General features: G+C 34.5%; 1 protein-coding gene across 1 annotated transcript in view; it reads left to right on the top strand.

Moving 5' to 3' along the window:
* LOC309797558 (ankyrin repeat domain-containing protein 26-like) overlaps positions 1 to 9,857 on the top strand; it is a gene marked incomplete at its 3' end in the record, with an annotated part of 115,644 nt that extends 105,787 nt beyond the window's left edge. The window contains exons 32-35 of the mRNA XM_082646052.1: positions 1,706 to 1,919; positions 3,776 to 3,959; positions 7,332 to 8,288; positions 9,681 to 9,857. Coding sequence (XP_082502178.1) covers positions 1,706 to 1,919; positions 3,776 to 3,959; positions 7,332 to 8,288; positions 9,681 to 9,857 — 1,532 coding nt within the window. The remainder of the gene's footprint in view (positions 1 to 1,705; positions 1,920 to 3,775; positions 3,960 to 7,331; positions 8,289 to 9,680) is intronic.
* Between the last annotated feature and the right edge of the window lie 2,773 nt (positions 9,858 to 12,630).

Raw genomic sequence — 12,630 nt, forward strand, 5'->3', positions numbered from 1 at the left:
TTCCACAAATAGTAATATATTATGTTTTCATTTTTATTCAGTTCAAAATACTTTGTAATTCCTCTTTTCATTACCTCTTTAATCCAAGGATTATTTAGATGTGTGTTATTTAGTTTTCAAATATTGGAGTATTTTCCAGAAATATTTTTGTTCTTCATTTCCAGTTTGATTGCTTTGTGGTCAGAGAACATACTTTGTATGACTTAAATCCTTTTGACTTACTCCTTTACTTTATAACTCAGAATATAGTCTTCTTTTGGTAAGTGTTCCATGGCTACTTGAAAAGAATGGTGGTGTTCAAGTCTACAGTATCCTTGATGATTTTCTGCCTGCTCTTTCTATCACTTATTCATTGAGGGGTATTGAAATCTCAGACTGTAATTGTGGATTTGTCTATTTTTCTTTGCAGTTCTCTCAAGTTTTGCTTCGTATATTTTGAAGTTACTAGGCACATAAACGTTTAGGGTTGTTGTGCTTTTTATTAATTGACACTCCTCATTATGAAATGACCTTGTTTATTGCTGATAATGTTTTTTTACTCTGAAGTCTACTTTGTTTGGTATTAATATAGCCAGTCTAGCTTAGCTTTGTTTTGTCACATGTTAGTGTGGTATATCTTATTTCTAACCTTATTATAAATTTATGTCCGTATGTTTAAAGTGCATTTCTTATAGGTGGCATACAGTTGGGTCTTGCTTTTTGATCCAGTCTGACAATCTGCTTTTTCTTAAAAATTAATTAATTAATTTATGTATTTATTTTTGGCTGTGTTGGGTCTTCATTGCTGCGCACAGGTTTTCTCTAGTTACGGCAAAGGGAGGCTACTCTTCATTGTGGTGCACAGGCTTCTCATTGCGGTGGCTTCTCTTGCTGTGGAGCACAGGCTGTAGGCCCATGGGCTTCAGTAATTGTGGCATGTGGGCTCAGTCATTGTGGCGCATGGGTTTAGTTGTTCCATGACGTGTGGGAGGACCAGGGCTCAAACCTGTGTCTCCTGCATTGGCAGGTGGATTCCTGACCACTGCGCCACCAGTGAAGTCCCTGACAATCTGCTTTTTAATTGAGGTTTTCAGACCATTTTCACTTAATGTGATTATTGATACAGTAGGTATGAATCTGTCATTATGCTGTTTGATTTCTGTTTATCCCATCTGTTCTTTGTTGCCCTTTTCTTTTTCTGCCATCTTTTAGATTAATCAAGTAATTTTTATGATGTAGTTTTATTTCTTTTTTGTTTTTTTGGTTTATTAACTGTAACTCTTTTGTTCACAATTTTAGTGGTTGCTTTAGGGTTTACAGTATTTTACTTAGGGTTATCACAGTCCACCTTCAAGTAATATTGTACCACATCATATATAGGATAAGAATATTACAAAATAGTTTACTTCCACTTCTTCTCTCCTTGCCAGATCCTCCTGGATCTGTGGGATTGTAGTTTTCATTAAGTTTAGAAAGTTGTTGGCCATTCTTTTCTTCAAATATTTTTTTTCTGTTTCTTTCCTCCACCTCTTTGGGGCATTGTATATTTAGCCACTTGAATTCCTGGTCAGGGAATTAAGGTCCCGCATGCTGTGCGTCATGGCCAAAAAAAAAAAAAAAGGTATTTGTTCAATGTATGGATGAGTGAAGGTGAAAATGCACAGTGCTTTATACATAAAAATTACTCATATATTTTATTTCTATCTTTGTTTTCTTCCTAATGCAGATTCTGTTAGCTTATTGAAAATTCGGGATGCAGTTCTTTCATATGAAAGATTAATAGATCTTAAAAAAGATCACTGTGAACTACTTACAGGACAAAATAAAAAAATGGAAAGTAAGGTTACTGGGCTACAAAAGGAGCTATCAGAAACAAAAGAAATGAAATCACAGTTAGAGCATCAAAAAGTGGAATGGGAACAAGAGCTCTGCAGCTTGAGGTATTGAACATCTTGGTTTTAAAGAAATATTTGAACTGTTTTTATTTACTGTAATACTACAGATGTGTATTTACTTTAATATTACAGGAAGTTTTATAATTGCTAACTTACCTGCTGGGATTTTACAGGGGAGAAAACTTCATTAGTATTGTGGAGTGTGAAATTCTTGGAAATAATACAGCAAGTTCTTAACAGTGGATACTTCTACTAATAATTTAATGTATATATTTCCAAATCATCATTTTCATGGCCATACAGAAGTCCTCCATACGAAGCCTCATTTTTTTGTAATCTCTCTTTTTTTTAATTTTATTTTTTTATACAGCAGGTTCTTATTAGTTATCCATTTTATACATATTAGTGTATACATGTCAATCCCAAGCTCCAAGTTCATCCCAGCCCCCTGCTTTCCCCCCTTGGTGTCTATACGTTTGTTCTCTACATCTGTGTCTCTATTTCTGCCTTGCAAACCAGTTCACCTGTACCATTTTTCTAGATTCCACATATATGTGTTAATATACGATATTTGTTTTTCTCTTTCTGACTTACTTCACTCTGTATGACAGTCCCTAGATCCAACCACGTCTCAACAAATGACCCAATTTCGTTCCTTTTTATGGCTGAGTAATATTCCATTGTATATATGTGCCACATCTTCTTTATCCATTCGTCTGTTGATGGGCATTTACATTGCTTCCATGACCTGGCTATTGTAAATAGTGCTGCAATGAACATTGGGGTGCTTGTGTCTTTTTGAATTATGGTCATTATTTTTTTAGCAAATTGAATGTCAGTTATTTTTCATTTTTCTGCATTATATTTAATGCTACAAGGAATGTCTCTTCTATAAATTCATTTCTACATTTCTGATTATTTATTTTGAATAAATTCTTTAATATTGTGTTATTTGGTTAAAGTATGAGAACTTTTTAAAAAGGTCTTTGATCCATGTTTCTAAATTGTTCTCCAGAAAGTTTATATTTCTTTACACTCCCACCCACAGAAGTATGAAATGGCCATTTTTCTCAAGACAAAATTTTTAAAAACATTTATGTAGTTTTATTCTTAACATATGCATGGATGAAATAAGAGGTAAAAATGGAAGGTGATTACTGATTAGTTTATTCAATATCTCTTTCATACAGAGATAAAATTAGTTCACAGGTTTGTGCTGAAAGCACAAAATACTCTCTATTTGATTAATTAATATGGATCCTGCCTTACGGGATTTAAAATTATTTATTAAATAGATAATAATCAACAAGTTGAAAATGTTGCAAAAGAAGAAACATAAAAAGTGTGGGGCAACAGATATTAGACTCCCTAGCCTAGTCTTGGATTACAGTGTCTGAAGATATATGTTCTGTAAAAGGCATCTGCAGATTTTATCTGGCACTGTAAGTCATTTAGGGGTACCTGTAGTATTTTATGAAGTTGAAATTTTATTTCTAGTGAACTTATAAACTTGTTTCTAAACAACAGCTTCTCTTTTTAACTAGTAACTAAATTATGTGTCCTAAAGGAGGAGTAATTATGACAGTGTGGAAAACGGTAATTTTCGGCCTAACTTCACTGAATAATTTCAAAATTTCTTTCCTACACTATTCACCAGAGTTACTCTTGACTAAAACTTACTTAAGTGGCAGAATGTTTTTTCATTGCTACCTTTCAAGTATATATATCTTTATGAAGAGATTGAAGTGAGGAATTAAAAATATGGGACCTAGAAAGGAAAAAAAAACTGGAGAACAGAAATTTCATTAGGATACTAAATCAGCAGGTGAAGAGCCAGATCATAAAATGAACTTTTTATTTTCCAACAAAACACATTTTAAGGTAAGCATATTTAACTGCAGATTCACCCTAAAACAAGAAAAGAAGAAGAGAAGAAATGCTGACAGGTTATATGAAAAAATTAGGGAGCAGTTAAGAAGAAAAGAAGAGCAATACAGTAAAGAAGTTGAAATGAAACAACAACTTGAACTCACTCTCAGAGCACTAGACATGGAACTGAGGACTGTGAGAAATAATCTGAATCAGGTAAGTTAATCTTTGGTGAAAATTTCAAATTTCCAACAGTATTTCCTCAGTATTATTTGTAATATCGCTTTGATTTAATATATATTATTTAGGTTTAAAACAAATAAAAAGTGTTATCTCATCCTAAATATGAACTATGACATTTATAGCTTAAGCTATTAATTTCTTGCCATTCTTAGCTTCTAATACATGCTCTGTGTATGTTTTCTGAATGGAGGAATGGAAGGTAAATTGAGCTTAATGATTAACATAATGATTGGCATTTTTGGTCCATTCAAAAGTAATATTCTTAATTCCAATCCATGTGTTAATTTTGGCTTTTCTGTGTTAAACTACAGGGTAAATTGCCTTGAGACTGCGATGGAACTAGTTAAATGCTTTGTAAAAAAATTTTCTTTCACAATACTATATCTCCCTGTATTTTTGCTCTGTGATAAGTTTAGCAGTCATTTAAATTAAAATCTTAAGTTATTCATGTGGGATAAATATCCTTGTGTTTATTTTAAAAGGCTACTTCCTTTTAACAGTTTTTTTTTTAATTCTGCTCTTAAGCTTTTGACTTTTTTTTTTTAATGGTATGAGACCAAAAACCTCATGAAATGTGTCTCCAGGTTGTAGAAGAGCGAAATGACGCTCAGAGGCAGCTTTCTCGAGAGCAGAATGCCAGAATTTTACAAGATGGAATCCTGACCAGTCACCTTGCCAAACAAAAGGAGATAGAAATGACTAATAAGGAAATGAATTCTGAGATATTTTCTTTAATCATTTTCAAATATTTGTGTGTATGTATCTGTATATGTATATATTTTAAAAACCAATACTATACATCACAGACAGTGTAGAGGATATTTAAAACCTATTTAAGTATATTTGGGGGGGGTGACGTTTCTCGTCCATTGCATATTTAATATTTTTAGTTCAAACATAATTGAATTATATTTGATTAAATTTAATTCAAGTAGTATTTTTAATTTAAATCCATTTGTCTGCAACAGTCAAGCAGTGACATACAATAGCCTCATCCAAGGAGCAGCTTTTAATATTTTCCATAGGAACTGATTAACTTTTCATAATCTGAAAACTATTGCTACCATCTAGAAAAGTCTGCACCCTGATGGCGGTTTAGGCAGGGAACACCATGTGTGCTCCACCATCGAAAACACTACCCGACCAAATCTCAGCACTGAATACGTTCTTGCCCTCTGCTTTGGAGTGAACATGTCAATCACTATGCACCTCATCATTTTCAGTGCCTAAATCAGAGTCTGTTCTTGGCTTCACTGTCATTTCTTTAACCAGTACCCCATCAATGACATTTTCACATCACTTACAATTTTTCAGTATCGTAAAAGCTGCAACACTAGTTGTAAAAATATTTTTTTTTTTTTTTTTGCGGTACGTGGGCCTCTCACTGTTGTAGCCTCTCCCATTGCAGAGCACAGGCTCCAGCCACGCAGGCTCTGCGGCCATGGCTCACGGGCCCAGCCACTCTGCGGCATGTGCAATCTTCCCGAACCAGGGCACGAACCCGTGTCCCCTGCATCGGCAGGTGGACTCTAAACCACTGCACCACCAGGGAAGCCCGTAAAAACTTTTTTGAGCCCTTAAAAAAAAAATATTTCCTTAGAATAAACTTACAAAATTACCAAAAAAAAAAGAGAAAATCCCAAAACAAACAAACAAAGCAACATTATGGTTTTTGGCAGTGATTTCACTTCCTTGATAGATTAATAGAGAGGTTAGTTTATCCCTTCCACTGATGGTAAGGGGGAAAGGTATAGCCAGTTCAGAGAACGTCTTTTGGATGTCATTCTTCTACTTGTGAGAAAATTAACACTTTGCTCCAGGTAGTGTCCTATTTCAGTACAAGGAACTTTTGAAAATAGTGATAGATATGCCATAATATTTATTTAGTGATAATTTATTGATAAGTGTTTTATTTTTAGTGAAACAGTTCATTGTATTTCCCCCTACCTTACTATTTTAAGCATTATGAAGAGAGAGTAAAAGTTATTGCAGCAGCGAATAATCTCACGATTTTCTAAGATCTCTATAAATTTTACCTGATTTACCACTAGTGTATGCACCATAGTGAAATATAAGGCTCATTGCATATTTATATGTTTGTACTAGAGAACTAGCTGTGGTTTGGTGTAAGAGGACTCATAGTAAAGTCAAAAGACCTGGAGAAAAGCCTGCAGCTTGCTTGTATTTTTGACTTCCTCATTTCCAGGATTGTCATAGCTAAATGAGTTAATTGATGTTTGTAGAAGTGCTTAGTACAGTTATCAGTAGATGTAATTCTTGTAACTGACTATAAAAATATTAGAAATGTAGAATATTTATGGAATAGTCTCAGGACTATATAAATAGTAGAAACATAGAATATTTATGGAATATTCTCAGGAAAAAAATTTTTTAGGAAATTTAATCTGTTGAAATATATACAGAGCTAAGGCTTTTACTATGGGGTAGCTGTATAGGTTAGATAGCAGATGTAATTATTTTTAAGCTAGCAGGTGGTATTTTATTTTATTTTTTATTGAAGTATAATTGATTTACAATACTGTGTTATTTTCAGGTATACAGCACAGTGATTCTGTTATATATATATATATATATATATATATATATATATATATATATATATACCTTTATAGATTCTTTTTCCAAATATTGAGTGTAGTTCCCTGTGCTACACAGTAGGTCATTGTGGGTTATCTGTTTTTTATATAGTAGTGTGTATATATTAATCCCAACCTCCTAATGAATCCCTCCCCCTCTTTCCCCTTCAGTAACCATAAGTTTGTTTTCTACGTCTGTGAGTCTCTTTCTGTTTTGTAAATAAGTTTATTTGTATCATTTTTTTAGATTCCATGTATAAGCGATATCATATGATATTTGTCTTTCTGTCTGGCTTACTTCGCTTAGTATCATAGTCTCTAGGTCCATCCGTGTTGCTGCAAATGGCATTATTTCATTCTGTTTTATGGCAGAGTAGTATTGCACTGTATAAATATATCACATCAGATGCAATTTTTAAGTGTAGTCAGATTTATTAATCTTTTATTTTAAGCCTTCTGGGTTTGTTATAATTTAGAGAAAGGCCTTTCCAATTCTGAGCTTCTTAAGAATTCTCCTGTGGTTTGTTTTTTACTTTCGTGGGTTCATTGTCTTCAATTAAATTTTTGAACTTTTGAAGATTTCTGCTTGTAAGAAGTCTGAGGTTTGTATCCAACCTTATTTTTTCCAGTTGGATATCCACTTATTGCAGCCTTTTCATTGTATCAACATATAGGTTAGTCTTTCAGAGGAAATCATGAAATGTCAATTTATTGAGTACTAGCTAAAAATCTCCTTTATTTCACTTAGGTGTCCGATAGTCCTGAAAAAGAAAAAGATCTGTTACATAAAAACCACATGTTGCAGGATGAAGTTGCCATGCTAAGACTGGAAATCGACACAATAAAATGTCAGAACCAGGAAAAGGAAAAGAAATATGTTGAGGACATTGAAATTGTAAAAGAAAAGAATGATGATCTTCAAAAGACAATAAAACTGAATGAGGAAACATTAACAAAGACAATATTCCAATACACTGGACAGCTTAATGTTCTGACAGCTGAGAATACAATGCTAGACTTTAAGCTGGAGAATGAAAAACAAAGCAAAGAAAGACTGGAAGCAGAAGTGGAATCCTATCGTTCTAAACTGGCTGCTACCATACATGATCACCATCAAAGTCAGACATCAAAAAGAGACCTGGAACTTGCCTTCCAGAGAGCAAGAGATGAGTGGTTACGCTTGCAGGACAAAATGAATTTTGATGTGTCTAACCTGAAAGATAACAATGAGATGCTTTCCCAGCAACTTTCTCAAGCTGAAAGTAAATTCAGTAGCCTAAAAACCAAGTTCCATCACACGAGGGATGCTCTCAGAGAAAAGACTTTGGTGTTAGAACGTGTACAGAGAGACCTAAGCCAAGCACAGTGTCAAAAGAAGGAACTTGAACACATGTATCAAAGCGAACAAGGCAAAGTGAATAAATACATTGGAAAGCAGGAATCCTTAGAAGAGAGATTATCTCAACTCCAGAGTGAAAACATATTGCTCAGACAGCAACTGGATGATGCGCAAAACAAAGCCGACAGTAGAGAGAAGACAGTAATTAACATCCAAGACCAGTTTCAGGAGATTGTGAAAAAACTTCAAGCTGAAAGTGAAAAACAAGGTCTGATGCTGGAGGAAAGGAACAAGGAGTTAATCAATGAACGTAATCATTTAAAAGAGAGAATGTATCAGTATGAAAATGAGAAAACAGAAAGAGAAGTAAGTATCCAAGAAGAGAAATAATTCTCAGACTTCCTGAAAGAAAATTCAAAGTGATTTTGATTATGGCTAAATGTTGAATCTAGTTGAATAGAAATAATATATAGACTATAAATCTATAGACTGTAAATCAGCCTAAAAGCATACCTTGTATCCAGCAAATAAAGAATTAGACGTGAGAGGTACTTTATTTTGAGTAGAGACATTGTGTCACCTATGAAATTTTAAGAGATTAAGTTATAAATTGTTAATGGGTATAGACAGGTATTAGTAATTTACTCTTCTACTGCTAAGCTAATAATTTTAATCTTTATGTCACCACATTTTAGTATCATGATGAAGCAGATAAATGAAACGCTCAGATCTAAAATGAATTATTTTGAAATTAAGGTTCAGTTGTGTGTATTACCTTGACAGTCAATTCCAGATTTCCCAAATGAACTGATGTGTCGATGCCATATCTCATAGTACTTTTCCTTCAGTAGCTTGTCATAACTTTTTAGTTCATATAATTTTATTTTTATTCATGTCAATTTGAATTAATTTGGGAAATAGTTCAGCCTCAAACCATGTATTCTTATGACCTCTCAACTCTTTAAAGGCATCTACTTTTCATTAAATCATAATTTGGGATTAAAGTAGTGAGCTTTAGCAAAACTATACTTGATTTAATCTTCCCACTTCTATTTATAAGTTACTTGGAACATTTTTACAAATAATTTGCTCATAATTCTCATTTCAAGGCTCAGTTACTATCATTTGGATATAAATCTGTCCAATACAAAGAGAATTGTAGCTCTCTGTGACTTATTAATTTGGCATTGGACTCCCATTTTCAGACTAGTGAGGGGTGGCAGATTCATGAGTAGCAGGAATAGGGTGGGGGACAGGGTCATAGGGGCTGCTATCGGGAGGCAGAGGGAGGCCCTGAAGGTCTCATTTTAATTCTAGGAATTAAAATGGGAATGACCTCATTTTAATTCTGAGATAGGAATCTATTGAGCACTGGATTGAATATGTGAGGATCTCTGAAGTTAATGGAAGCCTCCAGTAGAGAAGAGGGAAGATGTTCCCACCACTCGTCCCACCTACACACCCATTTCTTTCTGAGACTTGAGGAGGTCCTCAAGCTCAGCAAATTGATCGGGAAGGGCGGGGAGTGGATAGTGGGACTGAATCCATTGTCTAAGTAACTTAATAGCGATAAGGCCGGAGGGTAACACCTTCTGTGTCTTAAACCAAATTCAGTGAGCAGGAAGGTGCACATACAAGAAGGAGACAAATTGATGTCTCTGGTGATAGTTTTCAAAGTACATAGGTTGGAGTTATCTATTATTAACATAACTTAATAATAAGGTAATTTACAAAATCAGTGACAGAGTATCTTATTAGGCACTTGTGAGACAACTTCAACAAGAACTGGCTGATACCCTAATAAAGCAATCTATGTCAGAGGCTTCACTGGAGGCCACGTCACGTTATCGTACTAATTTAGAAGATGAGGCACAGGATTTAAAGAAAAAATTACGTCAAGTCACAAGTCAGGTATGTATGAAATTTAACGTGTCAGTACTTAATGTATAGGATAAAGTGTTTTAGGACACTAATTTTCATGGACGGCTTTCTTTTGTATTTTCGTTACTAGTAAATTTATTACAATTTTGTTATCTTTATAATGCACTTGTTTCTTAAACTCTGACTTTCATCCTGCCGTTTGCATTATATATTTTTTCTTACAATATTTACCCTTAGGAAAGTTGAGAATTGTGCGTGATTCCTCACAGAAGTTGAGAGACTTTTTTTTTCTATTAAACAGTATTTTTTAGTGATATCTCTACTACCATGATGAAGCAAGCCAGATAAAATCAGAGGATAATGTTTAATGGAATGTTCCATAAAATTGTCATTTTTCATCTTCACTTTCATGAATGGATGTAGTATCTGTGTGTATTTATTTCATGGATTTCAGAATAACGTGTGCAGAAAGGTCATTATACAAACCAGTTGAAGTTAGGCATTGCCTTCATTTTCTTTTCATTTTAGATATATTGTAAAAGCGTAGAGATACTCAGATCGTGTATAGTATGTACACCCAAAATAGAAAATTAAGAAAATTATCTAGATCCTGCCATTGTATTTTTAAGAAAACTATTGAGATAATTCACATATCATATAATTCACCCATTTAAAATGTGTAGTTCAATCTCTCCTTGTATATTCAGAGAGTCGTGCACTTGGCATCAATTATAGAGCATCTCCATCACCCCCAAAGGAAAACTCTGCATCCCTTAGCCATCACCCATGGCCCCCATCTCCCTCAGCCCCAGCAACCACCAGTCTAATCTCTGTCTCTGTAGATGTGCCTATTCTGGGTATTTCATATAAATGGAATCACACAGTATGTGGTCCTTTGTGATTAGCTTTTCTCATTTGACGTAGCATTTTCGAGGTTCATCCATGTTATAGCGCATATCAGTACTTCCATTTCTGTATATTGTCGAACAGCACGTTATGTGGCTAAGTCGTTCATCCATTCATCAGTTGATGGGCCTTTGGGTTATTTCCACCTTTGGGCTGTTAATAATGCTGCTGTGAACAGTCATTTACAAGTTACTGTGTGGACATAATTTTTATCTCCCTGCTGTTGGGTTTTATCCTCTGAGTTAATTGGCTGATTTCATCTTTTCTTGGCCTTTACTCATGCTGTCCTTTCTGTCTTTACAGTTTCTTTTCCTCCTGCCTAATCCTCCATTTATTCAGACCTGGCCCCCAGTCTTCTCCATGAAGCTCTCTCTCTGACTGTCCTAGCTCTCATTGACCCTGTCATCTAGTCTGTGAAGAACACTTTAGCCCTTAATTTTACACTGATTTAATTTTTTTCATGAGAGAGAATCTCGTCTAAGTATAAATTTGTCTAACAGGGAATATTTATTGATATGCACGGCACCTGTCTTGCATAAATTGAAAATATTTTAGCTTAACAGTTGCTAGGATACAATTAAGTCCTTTATACCATACCAATAACTTTTTCTTGGAGATATTGATATAATCTTTTATTAAAATGTATTTTAAGCAATTAAATATACAATTAAAAGCTCTTAATCTAATGGAGGAGAATTGTTCAATTAAATGCTCTTTTTTTTTTCCCTCACTCTGGAAAAAAAATCTAAATTTGCCTTCCTTCATTATGCAGCCAGAACTGGGGATTTTCACATTGATAGCATTTCACCAACTGTAAAACTCTGTGGATAGCTTCTCCAGTATCCATACCACATAACCTTAATTTTCTCATCCGAGTACTTTCTAGACATAACCAGTTGCAGGGAGTGAATTGATTCAGAACTTTGATTTAGCAGTAGGGTGATATTTCCATGCCAGTGACTTAACCCTTCCTCTGATGGTCATGTAAGTTATGTACCACTCAATCCAGGAGGTGCTATTTGCATATTAGTCCATGATCACTGCCCACTGAGTAGTACAGAGAGGAAGTAAGTTATAAATTATTGTAAGTGGAAAAAAGGACTAGTGGAAACAGTGAAAGTTTTTGAAGTACTGGGCACATACATTCTGGTCCTCATGCTCCCTGTTACTGCCAATTTCAGTGGTATGGAGAATGATTTCAGTGTGACTTGTACAGGAGACCACTTCTGTTGGCATGCCATCTGCCTAAAATATCAAATTGTTTAGAACGTAAAATACAGCAATAGTAATAATTCTGATTGTAAACACTTAGCATTTACTATGTGCCACGTACTTTTCTACATAAGTTATGTATACCCCCCCCCCCCAATTTAATCTTCCCGACATCCCAGTGAGGTCAGTGCTATTATTATCTTCATTTTATGGCTGGAGAAACTGAGACACAGAAAATTTAAGTAGTTTGCTCAAGGACATACAGCAAATAAGTGGTGGAATTGGGACTCAGACCCACGCATTCTGGCTCCTGTGTAGATACTACCTCTCACACTAGTCCCTGAAGCATCTGGTTGTCACCAACAGTAGTGTGTAGTGTGAACGTTCATAATCACTGGAAGAGCTGTGGTCATTCACATATGTGGATATTTAAAATTATAGTTGGTATACAGCATGGAGTAAAAAATATAAATGTCTTTCCCCATTTGGCCAATTTATAAATTTGTGTATTTGTTTGATAAAATATAATTTAAAGCATGAATGATGTTGTGGTTTAGTACTAGAGGTCAGTAACTTGTAAAGGGCCAGATAGTAAATATTTTAGGCTTTGTGGTTCAGAAGGTGTCTGTTGTAGCAACTCAACTCTGCTGTTGCAGCAGGAAAGTAGCCATAAACAATATGCAGATGAAAGACATAAAAACAGATGATG

Source organism: Mesoplodon mirus, assembly GCF_964341445.2.
Source record: "Mesoplodon mirus genome assembly, contig: HAP1_SCAFFOLD_717, whole genome shotgun sequence".
NCBI lineage: Eukaryota > Metazoa > Chordata > Mammalia > Artiodactyla > Ziphiidae > Mesoplodon > Mesoplodon mirus.